Source organism: Populus trichocarpa, chromosome 17 (assembly GCF_000002775.5).
Source record: "Populus trichocarpa isolate Nisqually-1 chromosome 17, P.trichocarpa_v4.1, whole genome shotgun sequence".
NCBI lineage: Eukaryota > Viridiplantae > Streptophyta > Magnoliopsida > Malpighiales > Salicaceae > Populus > Populus trichocarpa.
In genome coordinates, this window is record NC_037301.2 from 989,710 (window position 1) to 1,015,619 (window position 25,910).

Below are 25,910 nucleotides of genomic sequence, written 5' to 3' on the forward strand. Positions count from 1 at the left end.
CCCAGGCTAATCGCATTCAATTTCAGAATTTATAGAAAGTTTGTCCAGTTAGTTAAAAATGATTAAAAATGGTTGGTTGGTGAATGATTCACATGGACAAGATTTTATGGTTAAAATATCCTGCGGTAGAGGAATTCTCAATTCTGTTCTCTTTCCCTTTCTTGGTCTACAAGTTTTAATTATCAACGAATTTTCTCTAATTTAAGTTATTAGATTAAATTTTAAAATATTATTTATATTATTTTTTTAATAACTATGATAGTAGAAGTCTCCCTTGCACAATGCTAAATGCAGAAATTCCAAGGCCAACAGCATTGAATTTCAGATTTTAAAAATGATAAAAATAAAAAAAAACAAAATTGATGGTTGGTGATGTGTTTGATTACAAGGTTGAGCAGTGGCCACTTGTTATGCTCCACGTGGACAAGATTTCATGGTCAGAAGGCAAATGAGTTGTAAATTTTGTTTTCTTGGTCCGCAAGTTTATATCACTTCTTAAAGTCTCAGATGTGGGATTTCTGAGAAATCTCCATTGATATGAAGAGAAAGAGAACTTCTCCATTCTATATTTGGTGGATAATAAGACAGCTATGATGCTAATATTCAAGGAATGATTTTGAATCAAAATGTTATAAAAACAAGAACAAAGATCATTTTTAATATATAATAATAATAATAATAATAATAATAATAATAATAATAAGTGTGTGAAAATAACATAAATTATATATTTAAATTTTTATGTTAATATGTTTCATTCAATTCACATGATGTTAAATATTTGAAAACGTGGTGCAAACTATGTTTCCAAAAAAATTAATTTTTTTTTGTATGTTTTGGATCGTTTTGACGCGCTGATCTCAAAAATAATTTTTAAAAAATAAAAAAATATATTATTTTAATGCATTTCGGCATGAAAAGCAACCACAACCATATTCTCAAACAGACAATAAATAATCATGATTGTGTCCACTGAGTTAAATTTTTGGCTGAGAAATTCCTTATAGCAAGATAAAATCTTAAAAATATTTTTGAAAAAATTTATTTTTTTATTTTTTTATTTACTTCAAATTAATATTTTTTTGTATTTTTAAATTATTTTAATGTGTTAATATAAAAAATAATTTTTAAAAAATAAAAAAATATTATTTTAATATATTTTTAAATAAAAAATATTTTTTAAAAAACATCAAATACACCCCCTTGTCACCGCTGACATGATGTTAGTTGGAGCTGTCACAGCTCAGTTTTTTTTTTTTTTTTTTTAATTTTTATATTAATAATTAAAAAATAATATAAATTATATTTTAATTTATATAGAAACAGATACCCAATTGTCTTTTTCCACCTTGGCGCTATTTTCACTGCATCTTCATGGAAAAGAAGAGCTTTTGTTTTATACAAGCTTTGTCTATTTATTAGCTTCCCTTTTGCACTCTATGTCACACACACAACAAAGCAATGGAGGAGCATTCTGCAAAATGGATAATTAGAGGGAATAAGCTGTTGGATGAAACAGCAGCTACTAGTATCAGAGGTTATCTGAGTATGCTGTATGATCATCTTGACAAAGATGATCAAAGGCCTGTAGTTCCCCTTTCCCATGGTGATCCCTCAGCATTTGCATGCTTTAGGACCAGTCCGGAAGCAGTAGATGCTATTGTCCATGCTGTTCAATCAGCTGAGTTCAATTCTTATGCTCCTACTATTGGAATCCTTCCAGCAAGGAGGTATTTGCTTCGGGTTCTTTTCCAATGCTTATTATACATTAGATATTAGTATCGCTGAGCCAAACTGATGTTTCTACTTTGATTTTATGAAAGGGCTGTAGCAGAATATCTTTCTGCAGACCTTCCATACAATCTATCAGCAGATGACATTTATCTCACAGTTGGTTGTACACAGTCAATAGAAGTCATATTATCTGCTCTTGCTCGTCCCGGTGCCAATATTCTGCTTCCTAGACCAGGATATCCGCTGTATGAATCACGGGCGAGTTTTAGCAAGCTTGAAGTACGCCATTTTGATCTGATACCAGAAAAAGGTTGGGAGGTTGATCTTGAATCAGTTGAAGCCCTTGCAGATGAGAACACTGCTGCCATTGTTATTATAAGCCCTGGAAATCCCTGTGGAAATGTCTTCTCTTACCAACATTTGAAGAAGGTACAGGTCTATCCTAAGTTTATCTTGGCTGCTGCTAAAATTTGCTAGAACTAGACTCTTATGTTTCAGTCGCTTTACTAGGTTGCAGAGACTGCAAGAAAACTTGGGATTTTTGTGATTGCTGATGAAGTTTATGGCCATATAGCATTTGGAAGCAATCCATATGTACCAATGGGGGAGTTCGGATCCATTGTTCCTGTTCTTTCTCTCGGGTCTATATCAAAAAGATGGATTGTTCCGGGTTGGCGACTTGGTTGGATTGCAACTTGTGATCCTAATGGCATCCTTAAGAAATATGGGGTTTGTTTCTCATCTTTTCTTACAGATGAAGGTTGTTCTTGTTCATTCTGAAGCAAAGCAACTTGTCTAATTAATACCTTCATATTCTTACCAGATAGTGGACAGCATTAAGAGCTATTTCAACATCTCAAGTAACCCTGCAACCTTTGTCCAGGTTCCTTTGGATCCATTTGTCTGCCTTTTCTCTTTCAGTTCTGTTAGGGATTGAACTTTCTCTAACCTGTAGCATTGATACTTGATATCATTCTTATCACTCCTGGAGGCTGATATGCAAGATTTTCTATTGTTAGACAAGAACATGTGTTCTTGTTCATTTTATTAGTCTAAGCCTGCTTATGCATTATTGATATCTAATATCTTGCTCATACCATTCAATCAATAATCCCGTGGTTTGTTTATCAGGCTGCAATTCCTCAAATCTTTGAGAAAACAAAAGAAGATTTCTTTTCAAAAACTATTAACATAATGCGAGAAGCCGCGGATATATGTTATGAAAAAACCAAGGAGATCCCTTGTGTTACTTGCCCACACAAACCTGATGGATCCATGTTTGCTATGGTAAAAACAAAGCAATCCTGAACTCAATTCTGGCCTGAAAGAAAATTTAGCATGGAAGTGAGATTCCTGATGACTTATATATGTTACAGGTAAAACTAAATCTTTCCTTGCTGGAAGACATTAGTGATGATATGGACTTCTGTCTCAAGCTGGCCAGAGAAGAATCTGTGATTATTCTGCCAGGTAAAGCATAAACAATTTAGAATCATCTGGTGGATGTTAATATAACTGGGCGTGTGCTTTGATGGTTGTTTCTCCAATGTCTAATATGTTGCACGAGCATAGAAGATTGATGCAAGCTTTCTGTCAAGTTGGCAGTAATAATGTTTTGATCACTGACGAATTGGGTGCAGGAGTGGCTGTGGGACTGAAGAATTGGCTCCGGATAACATTTTCCATTGAACCACAGTCTCTTGAACAAGGCCTCGACAGGATGAAAGCATTCTGTCAAAGGCACAGCAGGAAGTGATAAGATATACCAAATCTAAGATCAAGTGATGGTGCTGACAATCTCTCAAGGTGCCATCAAGTTTCTTAAATTCTACACTACCTTATCTAATATGGAAAGTGTCTTAAGAGGACAGCAAAAGTTGTCCCATCTAGTCAAGAAATAAAAACCCATCTGCCTGTAAGCACATCAGAAGAGGGGATGCTGGAAGAGATCAACAACTTCTCATGGTGTCACTGAAGTTCCTTCAAATATCAAAAATCAAAGTGTTATTACATGTTTGTGCTTGTAAAAAACCTGTCCATCGGAGTCTTGAATAGTATGTGAGGGCAAGGAGCTGTCCCTCCTGTCCCTCTTCAGTCATAGAATTACAAATTTGCAAATTTCCTTGTTTTTTCATGACGTTATAAATTCTTGGATCCTATACATCAGTCTGAAACCAAGACACTTGGCAACATCTAGGCCAATTGTTGCATTTACGCCTTTCCACTTTCACCAAGAATTTCTGGCAAAACTAGGGCCAGAAGAAGTTAAGATAAGAATAATACGAGGCCAAAATATCAACAGAGCTATAATTGTCTCCATCTGAACATGAAATGTGACCAAGCAAATCTAATACCCAAGAAGGGTAGCTAAAGAAGAATCCCTCATCCTTGTGCCTGGTAAGGAACCTAACCGATACACCAATGGTTGCTTGAAAGATATCCCATGGAGACACTAATGAGCAACAACTCTTGCAGGGATTACTGGGGGGTTCAAGAATTAGTTCCGAATAACTTCTATTAGAGTTGAACAATCATCTCTTGAAGATGGCCTTGGAAGGTTAAAGTCCTTCTGCCAGAGACATGCCGAGAAACAATAGTTTTTTACACAATTACTAAACCTGACCCGAACTAACGGTTAATCTTAGTAACCAAGGTCAGGTTTTATCTCAAACTAGTTCAGAGGTTGATCCGGTAAAAACCGGGTTAATCTATTTACACCTTGTTAACTTGATTGATCTAACTAAACTCAATGATACCCTGCATAGTTAATTTCTAGGATTTTCAAAATGATAATATTTTGGTTTTTAAATTTTTTTTTTTTATCTAAAACAACATGGTTTTTAGGATTGATCCTACAAACCAACAACCTAAACCTTTGAGCAGTTTGATAACTATGATTTTACAGAATCATCAGCAGATTCATGTTGAACATTAATCCTTGCTTATTATGCTAACACTTCAAAATAAATATGCTACCATAGCTGTAACTAACTAGGCAAGTGTGTTAATTGACAAATATTTGATCTATTTAAAATATTAAAAGCATTCATGTTAAAAGAATTCTATCCAGAATTGATCTATTTAAAAAAAAAATTATTTTTTTTAATTAATCCGTATTAACCTATGAGACATTCTACCTGGATATATAAATTGGGTTTAATATCCATACTTTCAACAAATGCAATCCCACCATGACAAAGCCACAAAACAAAGAGTAGATTAGATAGAGAGGCCCATCACTTTCTTACCGTTGCACTTCTCCTGGCCCTATTGACCCCCACAATTCCCACCCTAAGAATTCAAAAGGCAACAAAAACCCTGTCTCTCCAACGGCTCCTTTCATTTCAACAAAACCCCAACATCAAAAACCCTTTCCTTTCTCAATCAAAAACCTCAAGAACCCTCTCCAAATCTTCACATTTACCAAGCTTTGCTTCTTCTTCTATCTCGAATCCCTCCAAAATCCCCCAAAAATCTGCCATTAAAGCATTCAAGAAATGGATACAACACCACCTTCTCATAGGTCAAACCCCAACTCTCAAGCAAAATCAGCCTCTCGTTTGTCAAGAATCACATACTCTATCGAACCAGAAGCAAAGCCTCCACAGCTGTCTCTAGACCTTATCCCTTCGTCGGAAAAGAAAACCCCATCAAGTCTTTCACTCAAATCCTCAACCAACTCTCTCCCTCTTCAAGAACAACTCCTCCTCTTTCCTTCTCCTTTGAGAAAATCAAGAAACCGTCTTGTCGACCGGTATGAGATGCCGGAGGAGGGTGTTTTAGAGAAAAATGGGTCTAGAAGGAGATGCAAAAGTAGAGGATCTCAGATGGGTTCTTTAGGTTGTGCTTCACCAAGGAGTAATAGAAGGTTAAGGAGAAGATTGGAGGTGGAGAGTATGGAAGAAAGGGACTTGATTGGTTTTGTGGATGAGGTTGGAAAAGTGAGAAAGAGGAGACATAGCGGCCGGTCTAAGAAGGAGAAGGAGAAGGAGAAGCTCTCTTTAGTCCCTTCATTGCCTTCTTCTAGCACCACTCCAAGTATGTAGAAATGTGTTCTCTTTTTCATTTTTTTGTTGCTAAGTCCTTTAAATCTGGATTTTGTTGAATTGATTTGTGCTATTTTGATGATGATTTTTGGATTTTAGAAGTTGATGAAGGTGATGGAGTCAATTTGGAGAGGATTGGGATGGTTGTTTATAATCTGATAATGTGGAAAGATGTGGCAAAATCAAGTCTTTGGTTTGGTCTTGGATGCCTATGTTTCTTGTCTTCCTGCTTTGCTAAAGGGATTAGCTTTAGGTGGATATCTCTTAATCTACTCTTTCTGCTTTGAATTTTCAGTTTGGGGTGCTATTAAGGTAGCTAAATCTCTTCAATTTTATGTTTTTAAGCATTTTCTCTGCCATTTCACAACTCGGGCTTCTGTTTTTGGGTGTATCATTCCTCTCGAATTCGATATGTCAAAGGTACAAGTCTCCAATGTTATTGCAATAGCCAATAGATTATGTTTGTGTTCAAGTTCCTCTAATTTGGGTTCTGAGTATTGAGATTCTGATAATGTAATCACAGAAACAGTGTTGAGAAGCTGAGAAAATTTAAGCTGACAGAAGAGGACATTTTGAGAGTGGGTAGATTGATACTTCCAGCTGCAAATCTTGCAATTTTAAAGACAAGAGATTTATTCTCAGGAGAGCCATCCATGACCCTCAAAGTAATTACCAAATTTTCTTTGCATAATACTCTTAAAAACCTTTGCAATTTGATCAAACAGGCATTTAAAGAGCCTTCTATTTCCTGGTCACAGGTGATTCCTTTCTTGCTTCTTGGTGCGGAGTATGGTCATCTTGTAACTTTGAGGAGGCTTTGTGGAATTGGTATGTCAACTATAACAATAAATTGTTTACGAAATCTGCTTGAGATTAATGTTTTGATGATAATTTACTCCTTATATCTTGGTCGTGTCTTTGTGAATTTGGGCAGGGTTTTTCATTAGCTTCACCATACCAAAACTATTTGCTTGCTATTCTAGTCAGATTAACCAGAAAGGTATACAAAGCCTCTCCATGTAAATGAAATGCTGTTAGCTTGTCTGGCCATTTATGGTTCCGTGGAAGTGAATTTTTTGTGGGGATACTGCAGTTGAGCACTTGAAATGCCGGATGATGGAAGCATGGAGAGCTTGTTTTCACAAAAAGATGGTGGCAGCATCAGCAGTCACAGCTTTCTGGAATCTGTCAAGTGTCAAAACCCGTATATTTACTGGTAATTGTGATGGATTTTCAGTATTTTTAAGCTGTTAAAAGCTAAATAGAACTTCAATTCTAGCTGATGATTCTTAACTTAGATTTGGTTTTATTTGCAGCATTTATATCTTTGGTAATACTACGATGCTGCCGGCAACAACTAATGCCAAGCCAGGAAGAAGGCGGGTTACAGCCAACACAAGTAGAAGGGGAAGCAGAAGGAGAACAAGAGCCAAAACAGGCAGGAGTGGCCTCCCTAAATCAGTAGGCATCTTTGCCATTTCTAACAACAATAACTTGCACTTTAAGCAGAATATGAGAGGCATTGTGTTGTCCTCTATAAAACTAACACTTACTGTGGACAAAGAACGATCCCTCCATTTTATTATGTACAAATAAAAAGATATCGTATTTCAATCCATTTATTATGTAAATGGAAATAAAGTATATGAATGAAGGTAGGTCTTGCAAGAAGTTGCTCGTATAAGAGATAATCATAAGAGTTTATGATGCAAATACACTTACACTTGGCCCATTTCCTCACAACCATAGGAATAATCAATTTATATACCATTATTGGCTAATCGAGCACACTTGATTTTGTTTTAGATCAAGGCCAAAAGCTCCTACCAACAACTCCCCCTTCTTGTTCTCTATCTATTTTGAATTTGATGATATACAAATTAATATAAAAAATAATTTTAATATATTTTTAAATAAAAAATACTATTTTGAATTTGATGATATAAAAAATAATTTTAATATATTTTTAAATAAAAAATAATATTAAAGATCCTATACCATAATATAAAATACATACTGCAATTAAAAGAGTGTTTGGAAACTTGGGTCAACCCGTGTTTTTAAAAATTTAATTTTTTTTATTAAAAATTAATTTTTATATATATATTTTGAATTGTATTAATGCGCTGATCTTAAAAATAATTTTTAAAAAATAAAAAAAATATTATTTTAAAATAAAAAATATTTTAAAAAATAATAATAAATCAAAATATTACGTAAAATCTTCTCCTATCAAAAACTCCATCCATCCATTCGGATAGATTCGGGTTATTATCCATTATTATCCGTACAGAAAGGATCACTCTCAAATGCAAAAATATTTGGAGCTCTATTATTCTCGAAAGCAAAATAGATTGGAAGCTCACAACGAGCATAAAGCAAAAGCAAACCTTTTGACTTCAAGTCAACACAAAGCAATAAAAACACCACACGTGCATAAAGCCATAAACCCCACATAACTTCTCCTTGAAGTTAAAACACAATTAAAAACCCTAATTGCCCTTTCTTTTCCTTTCTCCCTTCAATTTATAAACAACCACCGCTGCCAAGGCTTGTACATACGAAAAAGAAACAGCCTTGCTTCCTCTCTGTGAAATCTTTCTTCCTCTCCTCTCCTCTCCTCTCTGTGAAATCAACTGATCTTCGATCGATCAATCAATCAAAAATGGCAACAACAGCTGAGAAAAGAAAGCCAGTGTTCATCAAAGTAGAAGAACTCAAGCCTGGCACCAATGGTCACAATCTCACTGTCAAAGTTCTTGAATCTAAACCAGTCCCTGTCCCTAAGCCACGTCGTGCTCCTATGTCTCTCTCCCAACGCCCTCAACGCCCTTCTCGAATCAATGAATGTCTTGTTGGTGATGAAACTGGTTGTATTGTTTTCACTGCAAGAAATGAACAAGGTGAAAGATTTTTCCTCCTTTATTGATAAAGACTATGCTTTTTTGTGCTTTCTAGGATTCTTTATTGAGATTGTTTCTGGGTTTTGGTTTTTGTAAGAAATGATTTATGGGTTTTGGGTTTTGATTATGGAGACCCAATAAAGGTGGCTACTTTGTTGGTTTTTTTGTTGGGGTTTTGATTTTTTTGCTTTGATGGTTTCTGGGTTCAGGGTTTTGAGACTTGATTTGTATGAATTTGTTATTTGGATCTTTTTTGTTTATGAGGTCTGGCTGATATGATGGTGTGTTGTTAAGGTGATTGATTGTTGGTTCTTGTTACTTTGTTATGGTTTGTTGACTTGAGAGAACAGTTTCTGGGTCACTGTTTTAATGGGGTGGAAGGAAAGTAAAGTTTTGGCATTGTTGGGCCTTTGAGCTTGTAGTTCAAGCTAGCTTGTGAAGTCTGTCTGTTTGTATTTTTTAGAATCCAAAATAGAGGTTTGAATTTTCAGGTGTGTTTGGGAAGCAAAGCCTTTTAAGGGCGAGAATGGGTTTTGGGTTGTATTGACACTTGGTTCCTAAGAGTATCTAGATCGTAGGATGGCCATTTTGAAAGTTAATGCTTTTTTGGTCCACTTTTATGTTTTCATTTTGCTGATGTATCGTGTGAAAGTTTCATAGTTCTGCTTAGTTATAATAAGGTTAACATATTGTGCTATAAGTAGTAGTGTTGTATGTTTCAAGACAACACATGTTGAACTAGGATATTATAGAGGCATCGACTTTACATTTCCCTTTAGTTTCTCTCAATGAATACTATGTTTATGGTAGCGATTTTTGGATATATTAAATAGTTCTCGCATTTGTGGTTTCTTTGAAAATGCACTATTGATTTCCAGAAGGCATTGCATTAGATAGTTCTGAATTAAACAATTGCTTGAAGTTTAGAATTCACAATTCACTCTTCATTATTCATTCTTGATTCCTAGATAATTATTTGATATGGAAAACTAATACTTTGAGCCAGTGGACTTTGAATGTCATTTATTGATTTTAAACCAGAATGCTGAGTTCAGGTGCCTAGGAAATTAGCTTGGTGTTACTTTTGTTACTTGCTTGAAATAAAATTTGGATGCTTTGGTCAGCGAGCCCACTGTTGGTAACTAATATGTGGCTATGTGCCAAGTATGGGTCAAGATCACCTTGGTCTTGCTTGCATATCAATATAGGTAGAGGATTGTCTTCGTTTCTTTTTTATGTTCGTTCATTTCCTGGAGTGTAGCTTCATCTGTGCTTGTAGTTAGTAACAAGGGGGAAAACATATCCTGACCCCCCCACCCCACCCCAAACTGCATGCTGGGGAGGCACTGAGGCTGTCTTGCTATCTATAGTACTTTGATCATGCTCTCCTTGATCTGGGTGTTGATAAACACATTTAGGTTGCTTTTTTTCAGTGATTGTAAAGGTTTTGGTTAATGCATTTTGATATCATGCTCTAACAGTCATTTTAATCTTATGCAGTTGACATTATGCAGCCTGGTGCCACTGTCATCCTGCGCAATGCCAAGATTGACATGTTCAAGGGGTCTATGAGGCTTGCCGTAGACAAGTGGGGACGTGTTGAAGTTGCAGAACCTGCGAACTTTGCAGTTACAGAGAACAACAATCTTTCTCTGGTGGAGTATGAACTGGTTACTGTTCAAGCATGATTAGCGTCTCTTATGGGAGTGAATATTTCAAATTTAGTAAAGACTTGATTATTGTTCCCTGGTTGTGAACTATAACTTATATATGAAGACTAAGATATGCTCAGAAGTTGTAAGTTTTAGCAATATTGCGTTGTTAATGCAACAATTATCAGATTGAGAATGAAATACTAGTTAAATGTGATTAGCCAAATCCAGTCTCTTTATTTCCAGTTTACTTCGCAACAAGGTGCATGGATTTCGCATGGGTTGCGTTTGCATGCAGAGTAATGCTGGAGGCATTTGTCCTGTGTAAAACTTTTGGTATCATGTTCGTCAGGGTTAAGTTTCCTGGTTCCCTTAAAAATAAAACATGAATCTCCATGAGAACAGCAGCCAAAATGCATATGAATCTAAAAGAGAAGGGGGAGGGCTTTGGCAAATGCAGATTTCTTTTAATATAGTTGATTTTCTGTGATTTCGATCATAAATCGATAGGAAGGATCTGTCTTTAGCGTATCCAGTTCTCTGGATTTGCTGACTTGAATACCTGATTTGCAATGATTTATAGAATGGGTGCTTATTCATAAACAGAAAAGATTAGCAAGGTTGGAATCGTTCATTTTGATATATATATATATATATATATATATATATATATATATCAAATTTATTTTATATGTTTAAAAATCAAACATCTTAAGAAATATTCAAATTTATTCATTTATAAATAATTCAAAGCAATCTATTAGAGAATAGGAAAAAAAACTTGCAAGTGTCAAGAAAACAAAGACTCCCAAAATGCTTAGTTCAACTCTGAATTTTCATTTAGGTAGGGCTATGTAACATAAAACAAACTCAAGCGGGCGAAGCCACTGTCATTTTCCAGGTAATAGTTGCAACTGGTGCGGGTCATTATGCACACGCAACATCGGGGATGTAATGTGCCAAGAGAGAATTAAAGGCCTGAAAAATACGAGTTCAGGCTGGAATTAAAGGGGAAAAAAAATGGTGCTACATAAGCAATGGAAAGAAAAACAAGGGGAGATCTACTGAGTCTTCCAGGCCACATCAAGCAACAACAGATTACAACCCTAAACAAACAAAAGATCAAGTCAGAATAAAAAAGCCAAAAACCCTCATGGTTGAGATGCACAATTCCTCAATTCTACTACTAAATAAACCAATTCTAGGGCACAATGCATAATCTAGCTGACAAGAAAATAATTTGATGTCATTGACTTGCATTGGACAAAAGGGCTACTACCAGCAGAAAGCAATGCAAAACACATTTAGCATTCACTAAGAGCGAATGCCACCCCAATTTAACATGCATGGTTTTTAACTTTTTATGAGCTTAAGATGAAGCATGCCTATTGGGGGGTTTGATATGAGCTAAAAGTATCTCAAGCAACACTCTATCCTAAGTAGCCTGAAAGGGTAAGGATTTGCATTGATTCGTGATAGATATGAAGTTACGGCTCATAATTGTCACACATGTAATAAAAAGCTTAAAACAACAAATGGAAACAGATAAACATCAATATACACAGAAATGCAAATATTTGAAACACCTTCATTTTGGTTAATGTCCATCAAAGTGAATAAAGCAGCTATTATAGGCTACATGACACTAATGGAAAGAGTGCAGTCCCAGAGTTTCTTACGTACAAATACTTAAAGTCTTGTCCTTAGATAAAACATGAAAGGAAAGGGAAAAAACAATTTACGGGTCAACTTTCCAATAGGCAGCTCATTCAACACTTCTAATCTAGCAGGCATCATTCTCTTAGATGCAAGAACTTTTGAACAAAACTTCCCCGAACCCATTGCACATTCATCATACATCATCATTGCAAGCTGATTAAATACAAGAAATTAGTAGGGTGCATAAAATCACCTTTTCAACACCAACAGTACAAAAGCTTCAGAAAGGGAAAAAAGTGAAAACTATAACTGAATGAATCTGCAATACATCTTTCAAATTAATGTACTGAGAACTAAATCTTATCATAAAAAAATCAGACAAACAAGTAGTTTATTAGAGCTGTAGAAGGATAAGAGTCTACTAATTCATCTAGGTTTTAGAAGCTCAGAAATCCAACTGGTCTCTTCAGCAGCTCATTCAAAACTTCTAAAGGCAGAATTTTGTACTAAAACTTGCTTGAATCTTCTGAGAATTCATCACACATCATCATTGCAAGCTGATTGAATAACAATAATCAGTATGCTCCCTTGATGGTCAGGTTGATTCTTTTTTGGAGAAATTAATCAAAGAAATGCTTAAGCAAACTATTTAAACTCCAAGTAAGAAGTTGAACATTTAAAACTACATATGTCATCACAATAAATTGTCAAAAGGATTCTTGAACAACATGTACTTTTATTGTAGGCAATAGTTTAAAGAAACATGAACAATATGAGTTCTTGAAACAACAAATATTTACATCCATCATCTTGCTAATGACCACCAATCCTAATTCACCCATTCCATCTGATACTGATACTACAATTTAACGAGTTAAATTCCTTTCTAAATAATTCTCAATATCGAGGGACTTTTATTTTATTTTTTAAAATACAATTACTCCTCTTCCATCTAACATACAACTACAGGAAACAGCCAGGCCACCACAGTAGCTGCCAAGCCCTCCATTTGTTTATTTGTCCAGCAAAACCAATTCAAGGTTGACAAGACATCCATATAATACATCCACCATGTTTGCCCCTATTGGCTGAATCTAGGTCAAGCTACCATTACGCTCCTGCACCATGCAGTTGTTACATTATTCATAGATTCATGGAAATTCTTAATTAGCACAAATGATCTGTATTTAAGTTCTGAAGCTCATTCAATATCTTAGGAAGACACTGGATTATTCCACAAGAAAAACTACAATTCAAACACATACAAAAAAATGATGGACTCTTAATAATAGGTTAGATGGCATATGAGGCAACAGAAAACTCTTTTGAGAATAATGTCAAACACAGAGATCATTTAATAAATACTAATCCATACAACATAATCCTTATCTAAAACGGCTGAGTTTTACATCATGTTTCATCATTAGTTCGAATAAAGTAACTGTTTTGTCTAATCTAAACATGATGCCAACCCTCCTAGTTTAACAGCTTCAAAATAAAAACAAATCCAAGTCATTCCATCTTTGCTTCTCGATCTTCATCTAGTCTTGACTCGTCCTACAACATGAAAAGAGAGGAGTTTGCACCTCTTTATCAAAACAAAGCACTAAAACGAGAGGCTTATTTTCTTCTTATTTTTTTTTATGTGATAATGCAAGATTGAGAGGGCTTTGCAAATAAACTTAAGCGATTTATCTTAACCACATGGCCTAGCATTCACTACTAGCCTAATCCAGCAAACACTAACTTACCAGAAAATTAAAAGGAAGAAAAAGAACATCAAGGAGGATTACAAACGTTGTTAGATACCTAATTCAAGAATAAAACCCACTGGTTAGACATAGAATACGAAAACTACCTAGAACACAAGAAAACGGAATGACCACACATGTCAGACACATAAAATTTACCGTTACCCCATTTCTTAATTACCTTTACCACCACAAGCTCCATCCCTTTATACCACAATTCCAATTTCCATAACAGTTTCTCAAAAGATTAACACAAAACTACCAAAAAGTATAGCATAATCATCAAGTAAAACAATTCAAACTTATGCAACATCACCAACATAAAACGCAATCAAGAAACAATCAATCATAAAACAGAAACATATAAACCAAAAAGATCAAATCTTTTCTATACCTTCAAGAAGCCAGCCACAACTGCAGCGAGAAATGGAGAGCATCGAAGTCATCAAAGCCGAGGCAGTCACTGTATGGTAAGGCATCATTGATTCAACAGCAAAGCTCATTTCCACTGGACTCCTCCTTCATTAACCAAAACAATAAAAAAAACAAAACATCACATTAACACTTTCAATCATTCAAAGCAAAACAGCTCATTAAAGTTTTGATCTTTCTAAATCAAAATAAATCAATACACACGCACACAAAAGGAGAGGTAATGGTGACCTGAGAATGGGTTTGCTCGTGGTGGAGTTGAGGCCAAAGGGGGAGGCTTTAGGCTTTGATTTGGACTGGGAAGCAAAGCGGGCCGCCGCGTTACGGGCGGCGGATGACCGGATAACGGATCTGGCGGCTGCAAATGAGGCCATTTTTGTGATTGTTTTTTTCAGATGAGAGAAGGTTGTTGTTTTTGCTTTTGGTAGGGGTTTGTTAATAGGGAAGCTTAAACCCTATGGTAATTTCGGAATGTGTTGTTGTTTTTGTTTTCCTGTTAAAAAATATTTTTAAAAATTATTAATATTTTAATTATTTAATATGTTAATATTAAAAATAAATTTTAAAAAATATTATTTTAATATATTTTTAAATAAAACATACTTTAAAAAATAACATTTACATTACATTATACCCGGCTTGCAAAGGACAGGGTTCAAATTCTACTTTCAATCAAAGCCCCTGTAACCAAACACAAAGAAAACCATTTCTGAATTCAACACCACCAATTACCAAACACCCCCCAATAAGGAAACAAAAATCCCTCCCCTACAAAAGCCCGTAAAATCAAATTCCCAGGTTCCATTTTTCAAGATTTCAATTCCTCAACTCAGAAACGATGGCTTCCCTCTTCAAGGTAAATTCACTATAACACAAAAAAGTTTCAATCTTTAGACTTTATTTCTTATAAATAATCACCTCTTTTTTTTTTTCTTTTTCTTTTTTCAATTTCAGGATCTAACAAAGCTATCAGCTTATAGAGACAGGAGGTTTCCTGGTAATCAAGAAGAGTTTGAACAGGCACTTCAAACCTCAACAACTGTCTACATTGGTAACATGTCTTTTTATTCTACTGAAGAGCAAGTTTATGAGCTTTTCTCTCGAGCTGGAGAGATTAAGAAGATAATCATGGGTTTGGATAAGAACAGTAAAACCCCATGTGGGTTTTGTTTTGTCTTGTAAGTCTCTTGTTTGTTTCTGTACAGAGTTTCAATCTTTTTGGTGCTTTGTTTATGGAGATGAGAAGATAATCGTGGGTTTAGACTGGAAGGCTGAAACCCCATGTGGGTTTTGTTTTGTCCTTTAAATGTTTGGTTTGTTTCTTATACGAAGTTTCAATCTTTAAGTTCTATGTTTATGGAGCTGAGAAGATAGTTGTAGGTTTAGACTGGAAGACTAAAACCTCATGTCGGTTTTACTTTGTCTAGTTCGCCTTTGGTCTAGTTCGTTAAAAGGTATGAATTTTCAAGAACTTAGTTTGTGGAAGAAACTTCGAAGATAATTGTTGTTTTAGACAAGAGCACAAAAACCCTATGCGGGTTTTGTTTTGTTTTGTGGGTATCTCCTGTATTATTCACAAGGAAATCTGAATTCTGAAGTATTTTGTTTGTTGACAAAATTAGAAAGATAAGAATGTACCCATGTGGCTTTTCTTTTGTAAGGCTCTGGATTTCTTTACGAGGAAGTCTTGAGGAATTGTTTTTGCTAAGGAAACCTGTCTCCTTGTTCCTTTTTAGTGGTTTTTTTATGATAAGTTGTTTTGGTTTATAACTTTTACAAGTAGTTATTTCACGATTATCATTTTTAACTCATTTTTATGCATATTGATTAGATATTACTCTAGAGAAGACACAGAGGATGCGGTGAAGTTTATGAGTGGAACCATTCTTGATGATCGTCCAATTCGTGTGGATTTTGATTGGGGTTTTCAGGAAGGAAGGCAATGGGGTCGTGGTCGAAGTGGTGGACAGGTGAGCTTGCTGCATTGGCCATCAATTTGCTAAAAGCTTACCCTTCTTTTGGCATTAATTGTTTTTTGGTTTGAATTTGTTTTTACAGGTGCGAGATGAATATCGGACAGACTACGATCCTGATATCCTTTTAGCATTGTCTGTGTGTGTTCGATCATGGATCAAATGGTTGCATATTTAAAGGCTTTGTCTTCTAGAAAAGGACAAGTACTGCCAACATGCTAATCAACTGATTTTTTTCCTCTCCTGATTTATCATTAGTGAAACATAAGGCACCTTCAGTTTCCTTAACTTGAGGTACGCAGAGGTGGTTATGGAAAATTAGTTCAGCAAGAGTTGGAAGCACAAAGACAGCTTGTAGATTATGGTACTGGGTCCTTGGGTTCTTTCCCTCCAGTTATGCCACCACCTCATTGTGAGTTGCTGAGGGTTATTTTATTTAAAAATCCTTTTCTTAAACTAGATCTGTTAATTCCAAAAATTTCCTTTTGTTTTCTAGAATGATTCCAGTGTTTGTTTATATTCTTTGAGTTGTCTATTGAAGTAGAAGGATGGAGTTTGAAATTTATTAGCAATGCATTGCAACAAGCTCGGTAACAGTGCAGCCCTGCTGAAGCAAGAACTATAAGCACAGTTTAATTCCAACCTTGTATACATATGTCATGATCTATTATGAACGATTAAATAATCAGTCTTCGAAAGATGCAGTAGAACCTGTTTTTAGTAGCAAAGGTGCAACCTTGAACTATGAGTTTAGAATCTAGTAATCTTTTACTGAGATTGTGCATGAATTGTCATTCATGTAAATTGCAACATGATTGTGACCACTTGCTTGAGCATGGAGAGAAAATGTTGTTCTTGTAAGCAAGCCTTGCTAATTTATGGTTTTGTTTTGTTTTGTTATTTGTACTCGTCATTTTCTTCTTCTATTTTTTTTTATTGTCTTTTTTTGAAAGTTGTAGTATAGTTAATATGTACAACCTGCACAATATAAATGGAAAATGAAATAAAGGATGACAATTGTTTCCTTATTTACAACTTAATATCCAATTCTATTTATCATCTTGGATGATGCATGATCTTCTTGGTAATATCTGCATGTGTCCCATAGTTTAGAGTTTGCAGCGCCCATCTAAAGTAAAAACCCTTTGTTGCCTCTTAAAACGTGAATAATTCTTGGCTGGAATATCCATCATGATCCACCCACCTTTTTTTCATATTGTTGCTCATTGATTGATTCTGTTGCTGCTTTTCTTTTAATTTTTATTGAATGGTTCACTCAATTTGTTAACATTAGGTTGTCATGTCTATATCATTGGAATTACACCACAAAAGTTTTCTCTGACTTCCCTCACTATGCAATGAAATTTATGTTTCAACATCCTCTGACATTTTATCCCTGCAGATGGCAGACGTGGTGGAATCCACAATCACGGTGGTTCTCTTCGCCAGAGTGGAGGTATTTTTCCTTTTTATGCACACGTTGATGGCTTGGAGTGTATTTTTCTTCTTACATTCCTTTATTCAGTATGACTTTTTATTTTATTCAAGAGTTTGGGCCTGGCCTGTATTTGATCCTTCTTGATGTTTTCATAATAATCTTTGCCTGATTGTCTTTCTGGAGAAGCAGATTACCATCACCGGAAGCGGCACAGAGAGGATGACCGACCTCCACGCGAATCTTCAAAGAGAACCTCAGATCATGAGTCCAGGAGGAACTTTGATCCCGACTCACGACCGGTAATCTTTAACTGCATAGCAGTCTTATATGCCTGTGGGCATTCTTTGCAATTGTCAACATGTTGCCAACAGGGTGCCAGTCTTCCATGCCATTACAGGTTTATGTTTTTTACTGTAACGAGGGAGGTCTGATTTCCAGCTTGCTTTTAGCTGATTTTGACTCTGCAATGGCATTGATCACTATAGACTATAGAGAACCCAAAATTCTCACATGCTCTCTGCTTTCCTATGTTTTTGAATTATCTCTTTTCTGTTGTATAATCCATTGTTGCTTTGATGTGACAGGAGAAGAATCCACGATTCCGTGAAAGTGCCAACTCTGATGATGAAGAGGAAGATGATAAGCAGCAACGAACTTAATCAGCGCATATTGATGTGTTTTGTACTATTAAGTTTAGGGAATAGTAGCATTTTGCACTAGTGACCATGTTTTCAAGGACCAAATTGTTCGTGTTGCAGCCAACTGTCTTGTCCTTAGTTTAGTTCTGAGTGATAACTTCATAGTTATAGACACTGTTGATCTTTGAATTACCATTCTTTTTACCTGGTGTAGGCTTCATTCTGTTTTCTTTTCGATTCGCTCTTTGTTAATAATGAGGACTTCCCTAAACTCAAACAAAGCTTTGAATCGCGAATGACCTAGCTTAGGTACCTGCTTTTGTCGAGGTTGGTATTTTGAAAGAAACGAATCATTCTATCCATCTCCTCTCTGGGTGAATCTCTTTATTTCATTTACTTTGGGAGGGTGAGAAGAGGATGTAAAAACCCATAACAGTAACTAGAGAAAGCTAATATACTGAAGAAAAATTAGCCATAATCATGCTTACATTCAACTGTTGAAGAGGAAACAAAAATTTGATTATCATATGACAATTAACATTACGGTGCATCGATGGAGCTGGTTCTCTCGACCCTCAACCTCACATGGTTTCTTCTCGCTTTGAATTACAATGAAAGAATCGGAATTTGGGATCACATAAAACAAACGTTAAGGTGCTAGCTTTAAGCCGAGGAGCAAACTTGACTGTGTAAGATCCAACTGGAGATACTCTAGCCAACATACATGACTCAATCAACTTCTTTAATAATTCTTCTTTTTCGCATTGGTTCAGTTACAATGCTTCCCGGGGCACTGTGAGCTTTCCTCCTTTGATCTTTCCTCCTTTCAGCTTCAATCATTACACGGCGAAGGACACCAGCCTTGTATATAGGTTTGGGCAAATGCCTATGCCTGCCATCAAAACACAGAAAAATCAGCAACCAACACTAGCTAGCGGCAAAGTTTTCCAAGTCTAATACTGACTAGTATCATTCTTGTGGATAGTTTTCCAGCCAAATACAAGTACTTTTAGGAGCTAAAATCCCCTTACCTCACAATGCGCTTGACCTCAGGAAGGTGCTTGTAGCGATTCTTTAGCGCTTCGTTGTATTCATGCCTTTTCTGTTCCCTTGGTAGTAGCTGCAGAATAGAAAATGGATGGGTTGTGATTGAGATATGGGACATTATTGCACAATTTTTTATAGAAAAATGTAGCTAATGAAGAAATTAAACTGTAAAACTAAATATTCATCTGAGCTTCAATAATAAAATCATCACTTTTTTAAAGGTTCAGTGCACCATCATATCTTGCGTTGCTTCAGCAGCTCAGTTAGCATCACCACACACATAATCAATATAGACATTGTGGTGGCAATGCTGAAAACTAAGCAGCACTGAGGAAAATATGCAAGAATTAACTTAAAATGTGTGTAACAAATAAGAAGCTTACAACTCCCAATTGTTCTGATGCTTTAGCTTTCCATAACCTCAGATTTGTGTCATCGCTTCCTGAAATAACATAGCTTGCGTCGCAGCTGAACTTGACACAGAATACCCTACATATTTCAGACAGAAAATGAGCACTATGAAAATTGAATCTTCTTTTAGACACCTCAAAAAAGTGCTGGGTCATGCACAAAGGCCTCATTTTTTATGTGACAAGATACAAATATAACAAACACCAACAAAAAAAATCCTATGATCAATCAACAAGATACAAGACCAAAAGCATTAATAAGGACTACAAATTCAATCAAACCTTTGCATTCTCTTTGTGTGATAGATTTCCCGACTGTGACCTCCATTATACTGGAAAATTCTAACCTGCAAAAACAAGAAGCTTGATTAAACATAAAATCCAGCCTCATTAACTAAGCTAACTAAATGCAGCAGAATTTGCTCAAATGCAACTCACTGTTCTATCATAGGATCCAGTTACGAATTCCCGACCCGTTGGCGAGAAATCAATATCCATCCTGGAAGTGAATAATTGGTGTTAACAAACAATCTCTTTGGTCATCGCTAAAATTGACAGAAAACTTATAAGTTCAGAATTCAAACACCAGCCATCTTACACTGCAGAAACGTGATCTTTGTGCACACACTTGGCTTCTTCCAATTTTCTGGCATCATAGCTATAGCAGTTGCAATCCTCATTTGCCTGCAGCATTATGCAATATAATGAGTAAATCCTAACAGAATGCAATGTATTCAACTCTATGAAGCAGATCACCCTATGAATAAGATTTAAATTTTTAATCTAGTATCTGATAGCGCTAAAATATCAAAGATCATACAAACCACCCAATTATTCTAAATCAAATTAAAAATTTAAATTCTAAGGAATGCATCAGTTCATGTGCTTACAGCTGTGAAGTTCATGGGTTCCATTGGGTTCCAAGAAATAGAATTAGTTTTTGTCTGCAGGAAGAAAAAAGAAAGCACATTAGCATCGAACAATCACAGTATGATGAGTCTTGAACTAAGGACTGAATAAATTAGAAGTATTTAAGAGACATATAATATCTGGGAAACCACCTCAACAATGGAACACTTCGTAACAAAAATCAATAAAAAGATTTGCGAATTGCCAACTTAAATAATCCCCCCCCCCCATGTTTGCATGAAACTTAGAGTAGAAAGATACCACATCTCTGGCTTTTGAACAAATTGTATGCCACTGGAACTAGGTCACTACTCCCTGAATTACAATCTTGACTGAATTCTTATGCTATCATATAACTTTTCAAACCTCGTCAAGAGTTGGTGAATTAAGAAGTGACAGAATGCATCTTTATGAAAAGTGAGGGTATTTTTTATAAAATAAAATCACTTGTCTTATTTACCTCACTCAGACAACAAAAAAAGTTAATAGCTCATCAAAAAATGCAAACAGGAGATCTAAGATCATAACCATGCATTGAACTTCATGCTGATAAATAGATAAACTTACCCTCATAATAAGTTTCCTTGCTGGAGATGACACACGCAAGTCATACAATATTATGCTGCGATCACTACAAAAAGAAAATACACTTCAAATAAGCATATGTTTCGTTTAATGCTGTCGAGTGTGCAAGCTGTTGAGTGACACATGCATGACTATGAAAAACCTATATAAGGTAAATAACCAGTTAACATCCACATACAATGTACACTGTCCATCTTTTAAGGGTGAAAGGATCTGTCATCCTCAATGTCCTCAAATATAAGTGGTCATTAACAAGGGAAGAAAGTCAAAAGCACCATAGAATATGCAGCTTATGCACAAACACAAGAATATAAAGCATTCGCCCCAATAAGATATGGCAACTTGGTATTGGTTTGAGGACATATCATGAAATGAAACAAGATCCTTGGGAATCCTTAAGACTCAAGGGTCCATTGGTTTTGCATCATTAAAAACAAAAAGCTAACTCTCCATACTACTAAATGCTATGTCCAATGACCAAAGTTGAACATGGATAAAAACACTTTCTTTAAGCACAAATATCCCGAACAAATCAATTATTTCTGTTTCCCAAACTTCATGAGGTGCTTAAGAACCTAAATGTGGCTGAATTCACACAACTGAAACATCTAAGCTAGTCACAAATCTTGAGACAGTTGAGGTTCTATTCACATTTGGGAGTGGGAAAGATGAGCCCAAGTTTGGGATCAAACTTTGCTGAGCTAGTTTCCATCTTAAAATCCCAAGTAGGCTCACATGTGTTAAGAATATTGTACTCATAGTAGTTCATGTGCTTGCTGAATTGTTTAGACCTTCCATATTAAAGGTAAACAAGACAGACAGGATGAAAACATGCTCTGAGTCAAGTATCCACGCTATCAAGTTCACAGTAACAGACCTTAAAGGTTAGCTGTGCGTGCATACCTTGCTGATGTTACCAAGAGATTTGGTTCCCCTGGATTAAATCGGACAGAAATAACTGAGTCTGTTCCCCACTTAAAGCTGTTCACTGGTTGAGACCTAATTATGGCAGGTATGTTAGAGAATATAATTGAGATAGCTTGTGCACTTGATAGAAATAAAGAAACCAGTTGAGATCAAAACCTATTATGATTCCAAATATCTACTTGAGCACCAGCAGTGGCAAAGAGATCACCATTCCATTGGTGGTCAACAGCCCTGAAAATAGCCAGAAGAGTTCAGAATAGGAGAGATGTTCAAACAAACACACCTAAATTAGATATATATACGAGAACAAATATCCCTGAAGTGAAGTTATAACGTACCAAAATGCATTTTCCCCCATATAAACTGCCCGTGGCTGTAGATACAAGTAGAAATTTTCTCAGGGTATGCAGAAAGAGGAGATAATTTGATCAATATATGATTAACTATATCAAAAAAGCATTACCTCAGATGAACAGTCAGACAAGTTGTCTGAATCCATAATAGTAGCTACAGGAACATTCCAGAGCCTGACACTGAACCAACAAGTTCGCTAAAATGTGAGTTAAATTCTAGGTTGAAATGAAAGATACATCCAGATACCACAAAGCATTCAGATTCAAAAACTTATTTTTCATCTTAAAAATATATATATCTTACGTGCAATCAGTTCCACAAGATACAAGAGTACTCCCATCTGTAGAGGCAGTCAAACCTCTTACAGCACCCTGGTGACCAGGAAATTGACAAACTGTTCTCCTGTTGATTCAAATCTCATAAGTCAAACATCATCACATGCATAATATCAATGTCTCAACAAGCGATCCACCAAAAGCATAACCAAAACATATAGCAGGACCTGATTCAGTTTTTTTTTTAAAAAAAAAAATCTTTTCAGAATTGATCTAGGGATCTTTAAACATAGTATTCATAGAAAGATTACTCTATTATAATGATCAATCAATTGATAAGCACAAGAAGTTCCTCTGAAGCCTGATCATTTATAATACATTACTGCCAATTTCAACCCCACAAAAGTGGCCATACGCAGTTAAACATTGAAATTGTATTATTATACTCATCTTAAAAAGCTAGCCTGCATAGTTATTACTCCCAAAGCTCACTTATATTACAAGACTTTGTGACACATAATGGTAGTAAGCAATAACTCATTGTTGTCCTTTTCTTTCCCTATTTTCAGCCCAGAGGAATAAAGATCAATCAACAGTCTAATTTGCCATAGATTGGCCTAAAATTCAAATGGAAACAGAAAGGAATAAAAAGGCTATAACAGTCTCACAGCTACCACCAGTTCTTTCCCCTTCCATTCAGGTTAAAATCCAACATGCAAGAAGCTTAGCTTATAGTTAATCTAAGAAGTAAAAACTTCAAATTGAAAAATACAGCAGGAAGTTACCTATTAGCTATATCCCAAAGGCGAATATCTGCAAACATCCCAAAAACAATGAAAAATCAGAAATATCATACTTATTTTAAGCAAAAAAAAAAAATTGAAACAAACTATTCTAAGAGTCAAATTTAAATGATAAATTAAATCACATAATAATCTTAGAAATACTAAATATTTCGAAATACCTCCATCCATAGAACCAGAAAATATCCCTTTCAAGTAATTCGGATTTTTCGCCATACACGAAACTGCATCAATATGACCGTCCATCGCTCCAATAAACGGCCTTGCAAATATCTATAAGAACAAATAAACACCAAATTAACCAGTTTGAACAAATAAAAAAAACCAGATAAACAAAACAAATCCTATTCGATAAAATAAAAGAATCAACATTACCTTATCTAATTTGGCAGCATTAAGTGCCCTCTGGTACTCCACCGCCTTCTCTTGTGTTCTTAGATTCGGATCAAAATTGTGAAACACTCTCTAATCCAAATCCGAGCGAGAAAAAAAGAAGCACAAATGAGGTTTTTGAAAGAGAAATAGAAAAAAAGTTGAAGAACGAGTAAAATCCCAGACAGAAAAATAAAGGGTTACTTTCCGAAAGATCAATTAATACAAAATTGGGGATTTTTATAGATACCCTTTGATTTCATCAACCGATTCAAAATTGGGTTTTTTTTGTTAAATCAACTGATACAAAAAAAAGGAATTTTTAAAAGCTGGGTTTTGAAATATTTAATGAATTGATACAAAAAATTGGGGATTTTGAGAGAGAGAGAGAGAGAGAGAAGGAGCTTACTTGGAGATCTTGGCTACGTTCTCGAGTGAATTCATCGGTAGATCGTGAAATTACTTTCACTTTCATAGTGAATTAGGGTTTCAATTTTACAGTTCAAGTATTAATGGAAGAGATGGAGAGATGTCTGGTTCAGCTGGGTTGTTAGAGAGAGAGAAACCCTAGTGAGAGAAAGAGAGAGACCGTGTGGTTTTAGCTAAAACCCCGAAGCTAAGAGAGAGGGAGAAAAATAAAGGCTGTGGCCCGGAAAGCTTAACGGGCCTGAGCTCAAGTTAATAAGGTGATGGATTAAACATGGGCTTCTTATATTTAAATTTCATTTTTTTCTTTCCTTTCTTTTCTTCTGATTTTTCAAATCAACCTCTAATTTTTTTTTCTTTCTTATAAGAAGAAAAAAATAAAGTCTAAATGTTTTTTATTATTATTATTTTTATTTGAAATCATTTATAAAATTAAATTTTTATTTCAATTTCATCCTCATTCAATTTTTTATTTTATCAAATTTAGACTTTATTTTTTAATTGCTATTTTTATAATTTGAGATAATTTTTAGAATTGTATTTTTTTTAATTTCATCCCATGATTTTTTTTCCTATTAAATTTTATCTTCATTATTTTCATTGATGTTTTTTTTTTTGGCTTTGCAAAATTTTCTAGATTGACTTTTTTTCTTTTACCTGATATCATTTTTAACATTTATTTGATTTAAAAATTTGAGCTTTTCGTTAAGCCTGTGTCTAAGATTTCTTGGGATGCAAGCTTTAAAAATTAACCTCGTTTTAGGAGGTTTGACCAAGATTACTTTTTTTTAATTATTTTATTAAGTTAATATTTTTTTTAATTTTATCTTTCAATATTTTATTTAATTTTATCTTTCAATATTTTATTTAATTAAAGATTGAGCTATTTTTCATTTCCTGCTTTCTATGACCTTTGTTTTATCCTTTATTTTTTTATTTAATTGAGTTATCTCGTGTCTTTTTATTTGTTGTTCTTTGTTAAATTTATTTTTTAAAATAAATTTTATTATTGAATTAAATAGAGTTGATTGATTAATTGAATATAGATTGATAATCACTTTATTTTGTTTTGTTTTGTTTGCTTTTTTAGAACGGTGCTGCAGCAGTTTCTTTTGATGTTTCCAGGAAATAGCATCAACAAAATTTTTTTTTATTTAAATAGCATAGCTTTAAAAAAAAAAATGCAGTTTTGTAATTTATAAAAAGAGGGCAGAGAAAAAAAAAATCATTAAATACATCTAAATTCTATGACAAAAGCACCTAGTATCATAAAATAATCACAACAAAATAAATTAATCGTAAAAAAAAATCACTAACAATAAATAAAAGTCCACACAAGTAGTCTAATAGCAAGTCCACGGCACATACAGCCTACTTTATAAAAGATTCGATATCATCTATGTACTCTATTTCTCTCTCTCTAAACTATTTTTCTAAATATTTTTTTCAACTGTACTCTATTTCTAAAAAATGAAGAATTAATTGTGCTAATTATAATTTAAAAAGAGTGCAACCATGTCGGTGTTACTTTCCTGAATATTTTAATTGTGCTATTTCTAAAGTATAAATTAACTGC

General features: G+C 34.8%; 6 protein-coding genes across 14 annotated transcripts; 4 read left to right on the top strand and 2 right to left on the bottom strand.

Annotated features, from left to right (window-relative positions):
- Positions 1–1,426: 1,426 nt before the first annotated feature.
- Positions 1,427–3,895, top strand: LOC18106791 (tyrosine aminotransferase). Of its 3 annotated transcripts, none has more exons than XM_024589326.2 (7): positions 1,427–1,730; positions 1,824–2,163; positions 2,245–2,463; positions 2,558–2,590; positions 2,863–3,021; positions 3,111–3,204; positions 3,375–3,895. In XM_024589326.2, the coding sequence occupies exons 1-7, from the start codon at positions 1,462–1,464 to the stop codon at positions 3,488–3,490; spliced, it is 1,230 nt and encodes a 409-aa protein (XP_024445094.2). In that variant the 5' UTR covers positions 1,427–1,461; the 3' UTR covers positions 3,491–3,895. The 3 variants fall into 3 exon arrangements, with proteins under 3 accessions (XP_024445094.2, XP_052304424.1, XP_006372738.3); XM_006372676.3 differs by having other exon boundaries at positions 1,428–1,730; positions 2,558–2,617; positions 2,866–3,021; XM_052448464.1 differs by lacking the exon at positions 2,863–3,021 and having other exon boundaries at positions 2,558–2,617.
- A 93-nt stretch (positions 3,896–3,988) lies between these two features.
- Positions 3,989–7,451, top strand: LOC18106792 (reticulon-like protein B17). 2 transcript variants are annotated; one of them, XM_006372678.3, is made up of 9 exons: positions 3,989–4,131; positions 4,210–5,772; positions 5,880–6,033; positions 6,126–6,200; positions 6,304–6,445; positions 6,539–6,608; positions 6,715–6,780; positions 6,874–6,996; positions 7,097–7,451. In XM_006372678.3, exons 2-9 carry the CDS (start codon positions 5,232–5,234, stop codon positions 7,243–7,245), a joined length of 1,320 nt encoding a protein of 439 aa, XP_006372740.3. In that variant the 5' UTR covers positions 3,989–4,131; positions 4,210–5,231; the 3' UTR covers positions 7,246–7,451. The 2 variants fall into 2 exon arrangements, with proteins under 2 accessions (XP_006372740.3, XP_024445093.2); XM_024589325.2 differs by having other exon boundaries at positions 4,041–5,772; positions 5,883–6,033.
- An 825-nt stretch (positions 7,452–8,276) lies between these two features.
- Positions 8,277–10,561, top strand: LOC18106793 (uncharacterized protein At4g28440). Its single transcript, XM_006372679.3, has 2 exons — positions 8,277–8,683; positions 10,184–10,561. Exons 1-2 carry the CDS (start codon positions 8,446–8,448, stop codon positions 10,369–10,371), a joined length of 426 nt encoding a protein of 141 aa, XP_006372741.1. The 5' UTR covers positions 8,277–8,445; the 3' UTR covers positions 10,372–10,561.
- Positions 10,562–11,046: 485 nt separating this feature from the next.
- LOC18106794 (protein NUCLEAR FUSION DEFECTIVE 6, mitochondrial) lies at positions 11,047–14,648 on the bottom strand. Of its 6 annotated transcripts, none has more exons than XM_024589095.2 (3): positions 14,409–14,647; positions 14,140–14,264; positions 11,047–11,441 (listed from the first exon to the last, which is right to left on the bottom strand). In XM_024589095.2, the coding sequence occupies exons 1-3, from the start codon at positions 14,549–14,551 to the stop codon at positions 11,434–11,436; spliced, it is 276 nt and encodes a 91-aa protein (XP_024444863.1). In that variant the 5' UTR covers positions 14,552–14,647; the 3' UTR covers positions 11,047–11,433. The 6 variants fall into 6 exon arrangements, with proteins under 6 accessions (XP_024444863.1, XP_024444861.1, XP_006372742.1 ...); XM_024589093.2 differs by having other exon boundaries at positions 11,047–11,313; positions 14,409–14,646; XM_006372680.3 differs by lacking the exon at positions 11,047–11,441 and adding an exon at positions 11,894–12,207.
- A 211-nt stretch (positions 14,649–14,859) lies between these two features.
- LOC18106795 (nuclear cap-binding protein subunit 2) lies at positions 14,860–18,446 on the top strand. Its single transcript, XM_006372683.3, has 8 exons — positions 14,860–15,033; positions 15,132–15,355; positions 16,009–16,147; positions 16,236–16,269; positions 16,449–16,562; positions 17,553–17,606; positions 17,778–17,887; positions 18,173–18,446. Exons 1-8 carry the CDS (start codon positions 15,016–15,018, stop codon positions 18,245–18,247), a joined length of 768 nt encoding a protein of 255 aa, XP_006372745.1. The 5' UTR covers positions 14,860–15,015; the 3' UTR covers positions 18,248–18,446.
- Positions 18,447–18,684: 238 nt separating this feature from the next.
- Positions 18,685–24,554, bottom strand: LOC18106796 (uncharacterized). Its single transcript, XM_006372684.3, has 17 exons — positions 24,318–24,554; positions 23,912–24,001; positions 23,698–23,809; positions 23,519–23,546; positions 22,762–22,860; positions 22,568–22,637; positions 22,443–22,477; positions 22,261–22,335; positions 22,081–22,176; positions 21,160–21,223; positions 20,574–20,627; positions 20,282–20,367; positions 20,122–20,182; positions 19,966–20,030; positions 19,657–19,762; positions 19,258–19,346; positions 18,685–19,118 (listed from the first exon to the last, which is right to left on the bottom strand). Exons 1-17 carry the CDS (start codon positions 24,381–24,383, stop codon positions 18,956–18,958), a joined length of 1,359 nt encoding a protein of 452 aa, XP_006372746.2. The 5' UTR covers positions 24,384–24,554; the 3' UTR covers positions 18,685–18,955.
- Positions 24,555–25,910: the final 1,356 nt, after the last annotated feature.

Bases quoted from the DNA above. Each gene is read 5' to 3' on its own strand.
- LOC18106791 (XM_006372676.3), top strand. From the start codon at position 1,462: ATGGAGGAGCATTCTGCAAAATGGATAATTAGAGGGAATAAGCTGTTG. The intron at 3,022-3,110 runs GTAAAAACAAAG...TATATGTTACAG, and splicing joins ATGGATCCATGTTTGCTATG to GTAAAACTAAATCTTTCCTT. The intron at 3,205-3,374 runs GTAAAGCATAAA...AATTGGGTGCAG, and splicing joins ATCTGTGATTATTCTGCCAG to GAGTGGCTGTGGGACTGAAG.
- LOC18106792 (XM_006372678.3), top strand. From the start codon at position 5,232: ATGGATACAACACCACCTTCTCATAGGTCAAACCCCAACTCTCAAGCA. The intron at 6,201-6,303 runs GTACAAGTCTCC...ATGTAATCACAG, and splicing joins TCGAATTCGATATGTCAAAG to AAACAGTGTTGAGAAGCTGA. The intron at 6,609-6,714 runs GTATGTCAACTA...GAATTTGGGCAG, and splicing joins GAGGAGGCTTTGTGGAATTG to GGTTTTTCATTAGCTTCACC.
- LOC18106793 (XM_006372679.3), top strand. From the start codon at position 8,446: ATGGCAACAACAGCTGAGAAAAGAAAGCCAGTGTTCATCAAAGTAGAA. The intron at 8,684-10,183 runs GTGAAAGATTTT...AATCTTATGCAG, and splicing joins CACTGCAAGAAATGAACAAG to TTGACATTATGCAGCCTGGT.
- LOC18106794 (XM_006372680.3), bottom strand. From the start codon at position 14,551: ATGGCCTCATTTGCAGCCGCCAGATCCGTTATCCGGTCATCCGCCGCC. The intron at 14,265-14,408 runs GTCACCATTACC...TGGTTAATGAAG, and splicing joins ACGAGCAAACCCATTCTCAG to GAGGAGTCCAGTGGAAATGA. The intron at 12,208-14,139 runs GTATAGAAAAGA...GTATTTAATCAG, and splicing joins TTGTGGCTGGCTTCTTGAAG to CTTGCAATGATGATGTATGA.
- LOC18106795 (XM_006372683.3), top strand. The intron at 16,563-17,552 runs GTGAGTTGCTGA...TTATCCCTGCAG, and splicing joins AGTTATGCCACCACCTCATT to ATGGCAGACGTGGTGGAATC. The intron at 17,888-18,172 runs GTAATCTTTAAC...TTGATGTGACAG, and splicing joins TTGATCCCGACTCACGACCG to GAGAAGAATCCACGATTCCG.
- LOC18106796 (XM_006372684.3), bottom strand. From the start codon at position 24,383: ATGAAAGTGAAAGTAATTTCACGATCTACCGATGAATTCACTCGAGAA. The intron at 24,002-24,317 runs GTAAGCTCCTTC...GATTTGGATTAG, and splicing joins AACGTAGCCAAGATCTCCAA to AGAGTGTTTCACAATTTTGA. The intron at 23,810-23,911 runs GTAATGTTGATT...TTGTTCTTATAG, and splicing joins ATGCTGCCAAATTAGATAAG to ATATTTGCAAGGCCGTTTAT.